The sequence below is a fragment of the Haliaeetus albicilla genome, chromosome 13 (genome assembly GCF_947461875.1).
Source record: "Haliaeetus albicilla chromosome 13, bHalAlb1.1, whole genome shotgun sequence".
In the NCBI taxonomy this organism is placed as follows: domain Eukaryota; kingdom Metazoa; phylum Chordata; class Aves; order Accipitriformes; family Accipitridae; genus Haliaeetus; species Haliaeetus albicilla.
Genome location: NC_091495.1, coordinates 23,310,363 through 23,326,984, shown reverse-complemented (window position 1 = coordinate 23,326,984; position 16,622 = coordinate 23,310,363). Strand labels below are relative to the sequence as shown.

The 16,622-nt window shown below is 40.1% G+C and overlaps 1 protein-coding gene across 8 annotated transcripts in view; it reads left to right on the top strand.

Moving 5' to 3' along the window:
* The window catches only part of LTBP1 (latent transforming growth factor beta binding protein 1), a 209,152-nt gene that overhangs the window by 111,547 nt on the left and 80,983 nt on the right, over window positions 1–16,622 (top strand). For all 8 annotated transcript variants that reach the window (XM_069800474.1, XM_069800473.1, XM_069800475.1 and 5 more), the window contains one exon: window positions 1,840–1,911. In XM_069800474.1, the coding sequence (XP_069656575.1) occupies window positions 1,840–1,911 (72 nt within the window). The remainder of the gene's footprint in view (window positions 1–1,839; window positions 1,912–16,622) is intronic.

The window sequence follows — 16,622 nt, the reverse complement described above, 5'->3', positions numbered from 1 at the left end:
GAAGAGGTCTGCTCTTTCTCTGTTTTCCTGTGCCAGGTTGTACTGCAGGGTACCATTCCTGCCCACAAAAAGAGAGATTCTCTTGGTTTTAGTGAGAATTGAATCAGGTCTGTAATGGCAAACAGACAAGTTAGGACATAATCAGTGCAATTATGAATCTGACTGTGCCAACATGAATGTTAGGAGTTTCACTGACATTTTTGGGGAACAGGAATAGGCTAATCCATTGTGCTTTTGAAAATCTCACCTTAAATTTCAACTGCTTTTAATACTAACATTGTAAAAAGATTGGAGCTGCCTTGAAAATAAATGTGTAGCTGCCACTTCATGCTGAGAGACAAAATTTTCAAATTTTAGTTTGTGTTAAAATGGTTGTAGTCAATGCAAAGATGGAAAAGTATGTATTCAAAACTGTAAGAACATTGTTGCTGTATCTTGACCCATACTATTTTTGTGTTTAACCATTTTATCACTTTAAGCAATCTCTAAGGAGAATCTTAGTGTTCTAATTAAGCAATTATTTTAAATAGTTAACAGAAATTTGAAATAAAACTATCTCACTCCAAAAACTGCTACTCGAGATCATCACTTAAATTTTTCCAATGATAGGAAAAACTTTAGAACTAATGAAAATACACACCCCACCCCACCCCCAGTCAACCAGTTACCAGTTTTAAAATAAGCTGCAGGGATAAGTGTGCAATTCAGGCATTATATGTGAAGTGAAGCCAGTTGAAAATATTATCTCACTCAGTTGTTCTGTCTTACTTGACAGTTTATATACAGTAAAGATGGAAAGTAATGTGTTTGATAATTTTTTTTTGACCTGCTGAACATTTAGAACACTTTTAAAGGAAAACAAAAGATCTGACCAAATGTAAGGTATCTCTGTTGTAGCATTCAAATTATGAAAAAATCTCTTGACTCTTATTAAAGGCACTTGTTTGATCATAGTGCCAAAAGTTTAGTCCTATATGTTTAATAAATTACTGGGCTTTGCCAAGAGGTTAGCTCTTATTGCATAACCATACAAAGAAGTTACTGCTCTCATTTATGTTATAACAGTTTAAGAATCAATAAACAGTTTGCTGTAGTCTCAAAGGCAACCTTAAGTGGAGGAAAGAAACAATAAATAGAAATAAAAGCTAGTTAACTGAACACTTCCTATTTTGGCAAAATTGAATTCAGTCTGTATTTTGCAGTGGTGTTATGTCCTTGACAGTTTAAACTGATCAGCCAATAAGTGACACAGTCTTTCAAAATTCAGCAACTTTGTTAGGTAAATCACAAATGTGCCTTTTTCTTGTTTCTGCCTTGTTTTAAAAGTTTATTTGCATCCATTTCTTCTGTATTTCAAATATTTTTTTTTAATTCAGTATGGCAGGAGAAATGGTACCCAAGAATTTTGCTTAACGTTGAAGATACTTCTGCTTTCTAAAGCTGCTTTCAGTTTTAAAACCACTGAGTGTCCACCATGAATCTTCAACTTTATCTTTTCCCAACATGATATTTGTAGCTGGTTTGGGAAAGTAATTATCTGAATATTTGAGAACAACTAGGATGAAAGATAATGTCCCGATTTCAAAGACTTCTTTTTTGGAAAACATACAAATTTGACTGGATAGCTGAAGACTTGAGTGGTATACCTGTGGAAAGAGATGGAATTAAGGTTACGTGTACAACCTTTAATTTTAATTTCTTGACCTTTTATGCTTAACCATACCTCATAAAAACTTACAATGATTTTTTTTTTAATGGTTACATAATAATTTGGCTGTCAGGCTCTCTAAATAAGGGTATAAATCAGCAGTATTTAACTGACATCATTTTTTTCTTCAGCTTACCATGGATACAGTCCTATGATGGAATGCCCACAAGGCTACAAGAGGATCAATGCTACATTTTGTCAAGGTATGGTAGTGCCCACAATTGATGATATTTATTTTGAGTACCAGTTTTCTGTGACAGATTCTTTGATATTTAGGACTTTGATGAATGAATCCAGTCCACTCTATTGTATTTGGGAAAAAATGTTGAGGCTACTTTGAACTCTTTCAAAATATTGGCAACTCCTTAGAGTGTTATTTTGCTCTGGGGCAAAAAAAACTTTTAAAACGTTTATGTATACTCTCGTTTTCTTTGATGATATATAAAAATGACTTTGTAAGGATTCATTTACTTTGTTTTTCAGCAGAAATACATTGTTCTGTCTGTTCTTTTGCTAAACAGTGAACCTGCAGACTTACTTGGTTAAGTCAAATTAAACTAGCAATAGTGAATAATTTCTATGATCTTGAAAGTATAGAGTAATCTGAGAACAATTCTTCTGGACTTAAGAGGTTAGACGCAACACTACTGAGAACGGCCAGATAATGTCACTGGCAAGTGGAAAAGAAAAATGATGCATACCTGGCTGCCATGTAAAGCGGTGACCCACATACTTCAAGAATGTGCATAGTGCAGGTGAGGATGTATGGAGTTAGACACTGCATAAGTTGTGTTACTCCAAGATTATGCCCTCTATCTCGTGGCTGTAAGCATAGAAATTATCAAAACCTACAGGGCTGTGTGATCTGCATGATCATGCAGCTGCACAGAAAGGCTTGGGGCTTTTAGATTCTGCTGTCCTATGGTGTCTTTATCTGACAAAGCTGAACAGATGAACATAGACATATGCTCGTTCTTTCTGTGCATCTTGGAGTATTGAACAGAGGTGCCAGATGAGGATGTAGGAAAGAGCTTAATTGCTTGTCTGACTTGCTTGGCACAGCTCAAGTAAACAAGAAAAAGGAGCTCTGAGAAGATGTGAGCAATCATGCAGTGGTCCTCTGGAGAGAGATGTGGGAAGGAAGGGAAGAATGAGTTCAAGTGAGTCTGACACTGACCTGTGGTTAAGTTTGTTAGTCATTGTTGACACTGCAAGGGTGAAAGAGGTCCCAACAAATAGTAGTGGTGGTGGAGAGAAGGAGAAAATGAAAGAGTAATTGGTGTTAAAGAATATTTAGGCACTTTGGAGATAAAGTTAATTTTATTTAACTGAAAACTTTCAGTTAGCACATCGATGAAGGAACATGGCTGGCTGCTGCACATAAAGAAATTATTTTACCAACCAAAAAAATACAGTTTGTAGAGCACTAAACACAAACACCTGCTGCTTCCACTGCTGAGGGAGGTGTGAGCTGCTATCGGAACGTACAGCCACTTTAGCCTGTCTGCTGCTCAATTCTCTACCTAGTGGTTTACCAGTTTGCAGGGTAGTGGCATTTGGAGGATTGTGAGAGAAAATTGGGTTGGGTCAAAATAGTAAAAAACTAAATGGAGGAGAGCTGCAAATTGCATCTCAAAAGCTTGTTCCCTGATCTGAAGTGAAAGACTGTAGAGTCTTCTTAATAAATAAAAGGGATGGGGAGATGTTGATGGCAACTTACTGATGAGGACTGCAAAGTGAAAAGGTGAAGGAGGTGAGTGTAAGGCGTAGATGGGCCTCCTTTTCACGTTTCAAATTAAACATGCAAGTGGTGTGTGTATTTCAGCAAGATGTTTCCAGTCATTTTGAAAGAGATTGTCTCATTCTGCATATTAGTTATGAGGTTTTTCAGAGTCTGCAAAAGAGAGGATTTCTAACTTAGAGCACAGAAAGTGTCTGGAAGATGCCGTGATGCATTAGTACCATCGTGCATCCCTCTGAATGCGGTCCAGGAGAGACAGGAGCTTTTGATATCTCCAGTAGTTGTGCGCAAACCCTGGTGTATACACAATGGTTTCCTAGACAGCAGCAACCTAGCAGGCATTTAAAGGTGATTAGGGCATTCACTTTGTTTCAAGGGGTTGTACCTAGATGTTGGCAAACCTTATTTCATGGAAACTAAGGTCCTTAATCAGGGGCTACAGACAGTTAAAAATTGGTCTGGTGCTTGTAAAGGTTGCCAGAAGTAGGCCAGGAAGTTGTTTTGCTGAACAGTGACAGGTTGATAGAGAGGGAGAACATATGACTCTGGGTAGGAGCATAAGAGGGAGCTAAGCCCTGCCATGGTAGTGTGCAGAAGTAGATCCGTACCTGGTAGACTAGTCATTGTTCGTTGTACTGGGTTTTGATAGTTTTTCCTCTGACAAATTTTTGTACTACATAACTACTACTGCAGGAAATATGAGCCTTTAAATAGTTTGGTTTATTACTGCTATCATTATCGCAGAAGAGAGCAAGCTGTAGACTCTAAATATAACTTGGAGTTGGTGCATGGAAACTTACAACCTAGAGTTTAATCAGACAAGGGGAGTCGGATTATCCCACCAGGAAGTAGGCTGTTGATGCATTGAGGATGGGCACAACTCTTAACTTTCTGGAGAGGACAGAGGTGGTAACTCCTGCAGGTTCCCCTTACTGTCTTATCGAGGCTTGTGTGGCTTCTCTGTAATTTGCTCACCAACACACTCCAAAAAGGAGGTACAAATAAGGAAGGAACTGGGAGAAGGATACCCATGAAACAAAGCCAGGATGAAGTTTAGTCCTATTGCAGTAAGTAACAAGATTACCATTTTCCTTCAGAGGGTCAGGATTTTGACCTCTGTTTGAACAGTCATCAGGAAAGCTAGCTTCATATGTGAAAGCTGCTGGCAGGGTGCATTTCAGTCCTGAAATGGTCATTAGCATGTGCTTCTCAATGGGTCAGGCAAAAGTGTCCTGTTTTGTGTTTATCTGAAGCAGATGTGCTTTTCTAGAAGAGAAGAGGAGAGGGCTAATGAAGAAACAGCTGGCCACATCACAAACACAGAGCAAAGCAACAGCAATATCTGTGAAAACTGTTTAAGCTGCTGGCAGAGGAGTATTCATATTCATGTAACAATGCATACAATTAAATTGGAAAGGAGTGGCATAGCATGTCCGTATGCAAGTATACATTTTAATTAGATTATTCTTTGCTGAAAGGGTGTGCATGCTGTGTCCATGCTCAGAAAGGGCCAGCGTTGCCAGACCAAATAGTAATGGGGATATATTTCTGAATCCCTGCCTGCTGCTAAAACAGATTGCAGTTTTCACCTAGATATCATCCAACTTTCACTGCCTTTGAAAACTCAGGCCTAAAAGCCTAATTAACTTTTTGTTTTACATTGTTTTTTCAGTCAAAAGCCTCCTTAGTTTACAAAGCCTTTGTAGTATTAGTGTGATTAATAACCAGATCCTGATTCTTTTTTCAAGTGAGTGAACTAACTTAACGAAACATTCTTCTCTCTAATGTGTATGTAGGACAACAAAGAACCATCTGTGGGTATGCTAATTCGAACAGTTTAGTGTAATTGTTATTAAGAAAGCTTTTTTCCCCCTCAGTAATTATCTTTTCAATGGGGTGATTTATTACATGTACACACATGGATGCCCTAAGGCTGTCATTAAAGCCAAAATACAGTTTATCAGGGTTGCAACTTCTTTGTCAGAATCCACATGCAATGCTAATTTCTGGTTCCCTGTTTAGAATTATACTTACTGTTTCCTCCTTCTGCTAATGGTTTTCTTGGAAAACTGAAGTAGAATGAAAAAAAAAGCTGGTGAAAAGGTTGGATTAATTTTTCAGGAAACTAACATATTGCCAATAAAACACTTCAAAAATCTTATCTTGAAGAACTGGAAAAATACCTGAACACTTGTTGTTTTTCAATGAAGTAAAAAGTTGTGCATGGAAGTTCTTGAAAAGTCCCCATATGCTTAAAATCAAATGTATATGAGTTTGCAGAAACTAGTACTTGTATGTTGATGGATCAAATTCTGTAATCATGTGCTCTGGGGACTTCAAGCCTTTTTCCCTTGGCTTCATCATGATTTAAGATAAATTTTGAAGGTATATTCTGCCCTCCCATATTTGTCCCTAAAATACAATAATAAATTTGTTTTCTCTGCATGTTGTATATATAATTATTTTTATGTAATAAGAGAGCTTCGCTTCATAAGAAATGCTATTTAATGTTACTTAGCTACTAAGTTAACAACCTTCTTTCAAAGAAGTTCTTTTATGATGATCATACTGAGAAATAAATATATCTCCAGAAACTGGGCTGGGTTGCTGTTTGGACATTGATTATGTGTTTGAAAAGTGTGGCTCTGCAAACTTGTGTTCCAGTAATTCCATGCAGAAGCACAAAATGAGTTGGATTGATTTATCCTGCTGCTACTCTGTTAGCTCACAGAAATCAGTGGGTCATTTCTTAGAATAAGCAACTGTTTTTTTCTATAATTTAAAAAAATATATATATTGCAATAGTTTCATTAGCAACCAAACCTTGTTGTTCTCACTAATCAGGTTATTATTGAAACAGTCAACTCTGATGGAGGCAGTAAAATCTGGATATTATATTTTTCTTAGAACTGAGGATATTAATAGGGTTTAACAATACAGCTATAGCAGAAACAGTTGGAACAGTATTTTCAGTGATGTTAGTAGGTACAGTTGTAATTGATTTTCATAAAGAAAATAAAAAAATGATACCTGCTGTCCTGGTTTCAGCTGGGATGTAGTTAACTGTCTTCCTAGTAGCTGGTACAGTGCTATGTTTTGAGTTCAGTATGTGAAGAATGTTGATAACACTGATGTTTTCAGTTGTTGCTCAGTAGTGTTTAGACTACAGTCAAGGATTTTTCAGCTTCTCATGCCCAGCCAGGGCACCTGACCCAAACTGGCCAACAGTGTATTCCATACCATGGGACGTCCCATCTAGTTTAGGAACTGGGAAGTGGGGGGGGGGGGGATTCGCCGCTTGGGGACTGGCTGGGTGTCGGTCGGCGGGTGGTGAGCAATTGCCCTGCGCATCATTTGTACATTTCAATCCTTTTATTACTACTGTTGTCATTTTATTAGTGTTATCATTATCATTATTAGTCTCTTCTTTTCTGTTCTATTAAATCGTTGTTATCTCAACCCAGGAGTTTTACTTCTTTTCCTGATTTTCTCCCCCATCCCACTGGATGGAGGGGGAGTGAGTGAGTGGCTGCGTGGTGCTTAGTTGCTGGCTGGGGTTAAACCACAACAGTCCTTTTGGCGCCCAACGTGGGGCCCGAAGGGTTGAGATAACGACAAACCTGACCAGAGCTTGTTAAAACAAATTTGTCCTAAGCATTCATTATGTTGATTTATGCATTCTTAGAGTTGTTGCTCTGGTTTTTAAGGCTCTGTTATGTATCACCTCGCTTGCTGTATGTAGTTCCTCTTCTACTGCTTATCATCCGTGGGAGGTGGATTAAGGTTTTCGCTTTGATGTATGGTATAACTCTGGTTTATGGTATGATAAAGTCATCAGCTGTGGGATTAATCCGGTATTTGCACTTAGCATTGTCACCTTTATACTGCGGGAGCCATCTGTGGGAAACTATTAATAATTATACCATTTACCTTTCCTCCATGGAAAACCAGTCTGTGGGTGGGGTACCTTTCTTCCCCTCTCCTTTCTCCTTCAGTCCAGTTACAATGGTGTTTGAGAATTTTGAAAAATTTGAATACTCCTGGAATGTTGGGACTAGCACGGTCCTAGCCCTACTGCTAGGAATTAGCATACTTCTGAATGTGGTTCAGCTCTCGTTTAAGGTTAAACAGCTATTTAAGAAGATCACCCAGAGATGTGCCCCAAGGCTGGATAATTATGAGTGGCAGGGTGTGTGGGGTAGTATGGGCAAATACCTAGAAAAGTGGGCACCTCCGACGTTTTGGAAATTCACCCCTGAACAAGTGCAGGATCCAGAAGAACTAGTAAAATATTTGGAAAAGGTATGCTGTCACCCCGGCAGCTCCAGAGAGATACAAATCACTGCAACGTGCTGGGGCCTGGCCCATGCCTATCGAGGCTTCTTCGACACCACTCAGTACCCTCAAGGGGAAGAGAAAGTCTCTGGACCTAACAACAAAATGGTGAGCACCGCGGCCACCCAAACCTTGGCAACGGGCGCTGCGGCCCCTCCAGCCCCGGCGACGAGAACTCGGGCTACCCAAACCTCAACAACAGGCACTGCAGCCCCTCCAGCCCCGGCAATGAGTACAGCAGCCACCCAAACCTCAGCAACGGGCACTGCAGTCCCTCCAGCCCCAGTGACGAGCACTGCTGCTACCCAAACCTCGGTGACAGACACTGCGGTTATCCAAAACCCAGTGAGCGATACTGCAACTGAACCAGCGGACCAACCTGCACCAGCATCAGTTGCCCCCGTACAGAAAAAGAAATATACAAAAAAATCAGTTCGCTTAGCGAAGGATGAAGATGAACCAGGGTCATCACGGGAACCGGAGGAAGAGGCAGAACCAGAGGTAATAACCCGGTCCCTATCCTTGAGTGAGCTGCGGGATCTATGAAAAGACTTTGGCCGCCGTATAGGTGAGCATATTATCACCTGGCTCCTCCGATGCTGGGACAATGGGGCTAATAGCTTGGAATTAGAAGGTAGGGAAGCCAAGCAGCTGGGATCGCTTGCCAGGGAAGGTGGCATTGACAAGGCAATTGGAAGAGGGACACAAGCCATCAGCCTCTGGAGGCGACTCCTGTCAAGTGTGAAGGAAAGGTACCCCTTTAAGGAAGATGTTATATGTCAATCAAGCAAGTGGACCACCATGGAAAAAGGTATTCAATATCTGAGGGAATTAGCTGTGCTAGAGACGATCCATCATGACCCGGACAACCCACAATTACCCAAAGATCCAGACGAAGTCCAATGCACACGACCCATGTGGCAGAAGTTTGTACGGAGCGCACCATCATCCTATGCCAACGCATTGGCAATAATGGCCTGGAAGGATGAAGAGGCACCGACAGTGGAGGAAGTGGCTCGCCAACTCCGTCAATACGAAGAAAATCTCTCCTCCTCCCTACAAGCCTGCATTGCAGCTGTGGAGAAGCTGTCCGAGGATGTCCAACAAATCAAAGAGGATATGTCCTACTCCACACGTGTAAGGACCAATGTCTCAGCTATTAGGAGTGAGCGCTCCTCTTCCCAAGAGAGAGAATATAGAAGGTACACACCGCGAGGTGCCCTGTGGTTTTACCTATGTGATCAGGGAGAGGACATGAGGAAATGGGACGGAAAACCTACCTCGGTCCTAAATGCACGGGTACGTGAACTGCGAGGAAAAACCACCACAAAAGGGGATTCTACCACGCAGCCGCTCACTCACTCCCCCCGCATCCAGTGGGATGGGGGAGGAAATCAGGAAAAGAAGTAAAACTCCTGGGTTGAGATAAGAACGATTTAATAGAACAGAAAAGAAGAGACTAATAATGATAATGATAACACTAATAAAATGACAACAGTAGTAATAAAAGGATTGAAATGTACAAATGATGCGCAGGGCAATTGCTCACCACCCGCCGACCGACACCCAGCCAGTCCCCAAGCGGCGAATCCCCCCCGCCCCACACTTCCCAGTTCCTAAACTAGATGGGACGTCCCATGGTATGGAATACACTGTTGGCCAGTTTGGGTCAGGTGCCCTGGCTGGGCATGAGAAGCTGAAAAATCCTTGACTGTAGTCTAAACACTACTGAGCAACAACTGAAAACATCAGTGTTATCAACATTCTTCACATACTGAACTCAAAACATAGCACTGTACCAGCTACTAGGAAGACAGTTAACTACATCCCAGCTGAAACCAGGACACCTGCATATTGAGCCAGGTTGGAGATCATTCAGTCAGATGGCACTCCCAGTGAAGCCTAGTGTATACCTACCAGAATGAGTCAAATTTTCACAAATGAGGTAAATTATATACTCCAGTCTTAATTTGAAACATGAGAAATTGTGCATATTAAAGCACTTTCTGCATGAAAACATCTGTCAAGGCAGATATTACTAAATAACATTTAATGACTGACCACTAGGTCATTTCTAATTAAGAAGTTGCCCAGTACTTTGAGAAATTCTAATTAGAATATAATTCATCTAGAAGGCTTGCTTTGCTTAAATGCAGCAAAGTGTCTTAAGTGTGTGTAGTTCTTATTGAAATGCAAGTTGCTCTCTTTGCATCAAAAGGAGATAAATATTTTCCATTCAGTTTTATTACTTAGTCATTTACGCAAAGTTAGTCAGTTTTTGAAAAGCATAGAAATCTGATTTCAGAGTTAAGTGCAGAAGTCCTCCTTCAGAAATTTACACTTCCATGGTGCTTAGGCCTGGAACCAGCTGTGGGCTGCTGATGTTGAGATTGCTTGTGTCCTCCAGCAACAGGCATTTGGGACAGAGGAGATGAGAAGGGCTGCAGTACTTTCTAGCCACAAGTTTATTCTGAATCTTTCAGTGCAGCTACTAGGGCTGTGGTGGTCTGACTAGGCTTTCTGCTCCTACAAGTTGCCTTTCTTGGTCCAATTTTCGTAAGAACCTTCTGGATATCATGACTGTCCTAGCTGGAAGCTGTTGCATATTTTGTTTTTATGCCTTGTCATCTGTGTCATGTGTTGTCTAAAAATTGTGAAATTATAAGTTGTTTCTTCTGTTTATGCATGTAATATGACTTTGGAAATCTGAATTTATTGTCTTTTGAGACAGATTTATTCATGTAATCAAAAATCACCTACCAAACGTAAAATAGAAAGTGCATTGTATAGAAATGAGATCCATTGTTTCAAAAGCAGGATTATTATTTTAATTAATACTGAATCACTTCTTAGTGTTCTTCAGTCTTGTTTATGAATATTTTAATTGTCTTTTAGTTACTTCAACATAATATAGTAAAAAAAACAAGCCCTGATCCAATTTTGATAGTTGACACTATCATTTCAAAGTTATCAGTGTTCCTGAGAAGAAATTTGACTGCATTCTTTCCATGAATGGTAGCACTGATTTCTTTCAGAAAACAAATTAAAGACTATTTTTGTTTACACTTGGATTGTTCAAAATTCTTGTAGTGACCCCTGACTTTTTTGAACTCAGACTATTTTTCTTGAGCAAAAATATTTTCTTTTAAAATGAATAGATAGATTTAAATAACATACTGTCAGCAGATTGCAGCTTTGACCAGAACACATTAATAAACATGTATGTTCAGTTCTAGAATTTTGTTTTTAAGTTAAATGTTTAAATGTGGTTAAATACTCCAAGCTGTGATGATTCTGATGAGCATAAATTCAGTGCATTAAGCATGGAGATGAAAGAATGAATTTCATTTTATAGGAATGTTTCAAATTCCAGTATGTCTGTGACCAAATATGGGCCTCACTCGCTATCTGAAAAGGGTAGAGAGTGGACTTGCTGCATGTGTCCAAATGAGCTACAAGGCTGAAGGCAGAGAAGACAGCTTTACACCACCTTAGTGTTTCCTGCAATTCTGCATTAGGCCAGCTGGGCCTGGGTGGTCTGAAGAGCTGTTATAATGGTTAACACAGCCAAAACACAGTGAACTTCTCTTCCCAAATACTCTTTCAGCTGGAGGCTGCCAAAGGGAAACACTACAGAGCTGATATTCCAACCATCGGCTTTTGTAGGCTGGTCTATAGCAGAACAGCTCTCTGCTGATCAGCTAGTCTTTCTGCAACACTATGCTTAGCTATAGTGGGTATCAAAGCTCTTCAGGTTGTGTTGACCTGTGAATGAGTAGAAGACCAGTAGGCTGTGAAGCATTTTCATATTTGCTTGCTGAGGAATCTAGTAAAGTATTTCAGTAAATGGGCAAATTAAAGGAGGTTAGAGTAGCTTTATGATGCAGTAAATCACTCAGCGTGTTTCACAGTAACCAAGCAAAGCATATTCTTTCATCAGTAAGTGACAGGTACAGTTCTTGTTATAAGTAGGCACAGAAATTTTCCTAGGATTGGATGTTTACACTTGGCATGGTTTATTATCCTTGGAGAAAGGATACTCAGGCTACGTTATGGCATTATTAATCCTGAAATAAAGCTGAAATGATTCACTTCCTGAATGTGATTGAATTAGGCATGACATCGCCCAAGGAAAGGTAGGAGAACATTGCATGTATGTTTCCAGCAGAAAATCAAAGTGGTGTTGAACAGCAGCTAATGCAGCCCCAAAGACTGTTTTAATCTATTTTTAAAAGCTATAGTAGAATTGGAGAATGAAAGCAGAACATTGGAAGGTAATACCTTCTGCAGTATGTCCTCCCCTCCAGCACAGAGTTCTTCCATGCATCGTCATACGGTGGAGAGAGAAAAAGATTCTACTACATTGTACCCTTCTGTACACAAATACCTCTACATTATCCAGAGGGAAACCTTTCATTAGGTATATAAATGCTTTGTCACTTAAATTTAAGTACATTAGAACAGAATTTGATCCCATATCTAACTTTTCGCCTTTTAAAGTTTTGATTCATGTATTTCTTTTTAAGTCATCACAATTCCCCAGTGTGCAATGCATGTAAGAGAGCTGAACAAGTAAATCAATACTTAAGTAAAAAATCATAATATAGATTGAGATATTGAAAAGCCACTGGGGTTTTGGATCTTTAAGCAAGGAGAACTGTTTAGAGAAAAGTAACAAATAAGGATTAAGTTGTTTTTCAGAAGTTTTCTGGTTTTTTTTATTTCTTCTGGACTATTCAGTCCTTCCCTAAATCACAGTTATTAGAAGAAAATACGTTGTTATATTAACTGTTGACTGCACTTAGACTTAATGAAATTTAATTTAGTATTGTGGCATTCAGCCCATGCAACTGCATGTGTGTGTGTGTGGTCATGAGTCAAAACTGAGGTCAGTTCTTCATTTGATTCTTTTAACTATTTGTGGAACAAGATTCTGGTAAAGTGCTTTCAAAACACAGTTGTGTTTTGGGGTATTTCTAATGTAAAACCTTGGAGACTGCCTTACCCTGGACAAAAATCCAAGTAAAATTTCTTCATGAATGTTCTCAGAAAACAAGGAGAAACATCCATGAGTAAAGTAAATTTTTATTTTGATATCTGAGCTATCCATTCATTTCCATCTTCTATCTACTAATTAATGTATGTAAAGTTCTTTGAAGATGAAGTTGGTTTTGGACTTAGTGAAACTATATTATAATTATCATGGTTTATAACAAGTTTAATGTTAGCATGTGTTTTCTTGTTTAAATGAATACTATCTTAATGTTGTTCCCATCTTCCTCCTTCACTTCTGTTTGGTTTTGGAGGGTTGGGTTTTTTTTTTTTTTGTCATGAAGATTACTTTGTTTGTAGTCGCACTCTTCACATAAGCAGACAAGCATTCAGCTAGGAAATGGTTGTTTTAGCTTTTTTTTTCCCCAGGAAATTCAGTGGCAGTGAGTCATTAACACATTGCATTTTCTGAGAGCAGGTTGACCTGACACCCAGTAGACCTATAAAAATCTGTGGGACGGTATCACACACTAACTGTTGTTGTTTTAAGTCCTTCTTGGTGGGAAAGATTGTGGGATAGATTAGCAGCGGTTTGGTTACAGTGTCTGAGTTGTTCGAAGCTGGGAGCGCTGTGGTGGCTCTGGAGGAGAATGTGGTAGCTGACCTCACCATATATCAAGCTGTGTGCTTAGAAGAGGGTATAGGAGGAGCTGAGACACAGCAGTCTCATCTGTATAGTACTGAAGCACCACTGTCAACGCCCTGGTTACGGCAAAGTTTCTGTGCATTTGGATGAACTTGTGAGAGCCAAGTCACCAACAGGGCCTCTGGGATGGCATGTGGTTTCCACTGCCATCTCAACAAATCCAAAGTAAGAGTAAAGCTTTCATTTCTTGTCAAACTTTCATGGAGACAGAATACCAAATCTAGGAGCACAGTGTGTCAAGGACCAGTTGCATATATTTGGCAAGTATAATACTAAAGAGTAACAGCAAAGAGTCAGGCTATGAGCCAGTGCAGAATGATGATGCTTCTTTCATACCAGTGGGGTTACACCAGTTTGTTACCATTGAGAAGGGTCAAGTCATTCACATTTATCAAGCACCATCTATTACAAAATCAAGGCTTTATTTACCAGTTCTTTATAAATCATAAATAACAGCACCTACTATGAGAGTTTGCTGTGGAGCCATGCAAGGTGCTGTGTGGAAAAGCTCCTTGCTTAACCTTTTTTTTCTGTATTGCTAACACAGGGGCTTTTTACCAGTGGAACTTCATTACTCTGTTTTCCTTGAAAATTGAATTTAATATTTAGTTGGTCTTTAGAAAGCTTTATTTACATATTTATGGTTTTATAGGACTGCTACATAGTCCTTCAAAATATTTCCTCTGTGTAGATGAAGAGGTTTAATCAAATCACTCTACAAGCATATCATCAGTTCATGCTTCTGCACAACAAAAGATTATTCAGATTACTTCAAAGTAGCTTTTTCTCTAGTTTTTACAATGGAGCAAATTAATTATTATTGCTATACTAATTTAAAACTGAAATATTTTTTGTGTTTATATACAAGAAATAGAGGGCTAAAAAGAAAAAAAGAGTCTGTAAATCTTGAATCAGATTTCTTTTCCAACTGCCTGAACAAGTTGGTTCCAGTGCAATTTGCACAGCTGGGCAGGCTGGCAGGTGGTAGGAAACATTTTGAGTAGGTGGCCTTTTACCACTGTCTGAAATAAAGTGAAGTAGGTAGTGAATCTGGAAGGGTTGGTTGTTGGGGTTTTTTTACCCAAAGTTCTTAAATAAACACTGTTCTTACATGTATGTATGTATATTTCTTTTGAAAATTTGAAGGTGGTTTTTTTTTATCAACTTTTGGCTTGTTTCTGTTGAATCCCTAGATAGGCTTGTGTAATTCAGCATAGAGCATCAGCTCAGTAATTCTATGAGCTCATTGAGAAGACATGACTTGGAGAAGAGGCATTAAAAATACACTATAATTAAGTTATGCTGAAGCATCAGAACATGCATAGTAAAGTTAACTTTAAAAACTGACAAATTCAGTAAGAGGAATATACGTGTGGTGGGTTGACCCTTGCTGGATGCCAGGTGCCTACCAAAGCTGCTTTATCACTCCCTTCCTCAGCTGGACAGGGGAGAGAAAATATAATGAAAGGCTTGTGGGCCGAGATAAGGACAGGGGAGAGATCACTCACCAATTACCGTCACAGGCAAAACAGACTCAACTTGGGGAAAATTAATTTAATTTATTACCAGTTCAATCAAGTAAGATAATAAGAAATAAAACCAAATCTTAACACTCCCCCCTACCTTTCATCCTAGGCTCAACTTCACTCCTGATTTTCTCAACCTCCTCCCCCTGGTATCACAGGGGCACGGGGAATGGGGGTTGGGGTCGGTTCGCCACATGTTGTCTCTGCCGCTCCTTCCTCCTCGGGAAGGACTCCGCACTCTTCCCCTAACTCCAGCGTGGGGTACTTCCCATGGGAGATGGTCCTCCATGAACTTCTCCAACATGAGTCCTTCCCACGGGCTACAGTTCTTCACAGACTGCTCCAACATGGGTCCCTTCCACAGGGTTCAGTCCTTCAGGCACAGACTGCTCCAGCGTGGGTCCCCCATGGGGTCACAAGTCCTGCCAGAAAACCTGCTCCAGCGTGGGCTTCTCTCTCCACAGGTCTGCAGGTCCTGCCAGGAACCTGCTCCAGCATGGGCTTCCCATGGGGTCACAGCCTCCTTCAGGCATCCACCTGCTCCAGCATGGGGTCCTCCCCGGGCTGCAGGCGGATATCTGCTCCACCATGAACATCCATGGGCTGCAGGGGGACAGCCTGCCTCACCATGGGCTTCCCCACGGGCTGCAGGGGAATCTCTGCTCCGGGGCCTGGAGCACCTCCTCCCCCTCCTTCTTCACTGACCTGGAGGTCTGCAGGGTTGTTTCTCTCACATGTTCTCCCTCCTCTCTCTGGCTGCAATTGCAGTTGCACAACAGCTTTTTTCCCCTTCTTAAATCTGTTATCCCAGAGGCACTACCACTGTCACATATTGGCTCGGCCTTGGCCAGCGGTGGGTCTGTCTTGGAGCTGGCTGGCATTGGCTCTGTCAGACATAGGGGAAGCTTCTAGCAGCTTCTCACAGAAGCCGCCCCTGTTGCCCCTGCTACCAAAACCTTTCCATGCAGACCCAATGCAATCCATATCAGAAACTGTAGAAGGACCATTCATTGGTATTTACATACATATAAGCCAGTACTTAAATGTAGCAGTGACCACATTAAATACCAATAACAGAGTACAGGTGAATGGGGTGTTGTATTTTTAAATATGAGACGTACAAGAACAGTTCATCTGGAAAGAGATTTCATACAGGAGTAGTAACGACAGCATCTGTGAATGTTTCCTGCAGAACAGTTGAATCATTTGGAAAGATAGATGACTGGGTATTGATAAATTATAGGAAGATCCCATCTACCTGCAAATTAGCTACTTCAGTAAATAATGCCATGAACCTTCACTATTAGTAGGCTCTAACAGGATTTTCCCAGTATCACCGATATCCAATACATTCCTATGCTAGTTTTTCTCAGCAGTGACATGACAAATTCAATTGACTTTAAATTTCACAATTACAGTTTATCTGTGTAAAGACTTAAATATAAGCTGTTAAAAAAATTTTCCTTATAAAATCCAACTAGCAGTTTTGCTGCTAAGTGTTCAAGGTCACTCAGCTAGTTGAAGTCTGTAACCTGTGACTAGAATTTAAGTGCAAAGCCAGATTTTTGTACCCCCTTCTGCAGAACAGAATCATTTTTTTTTCATTTCATTGTC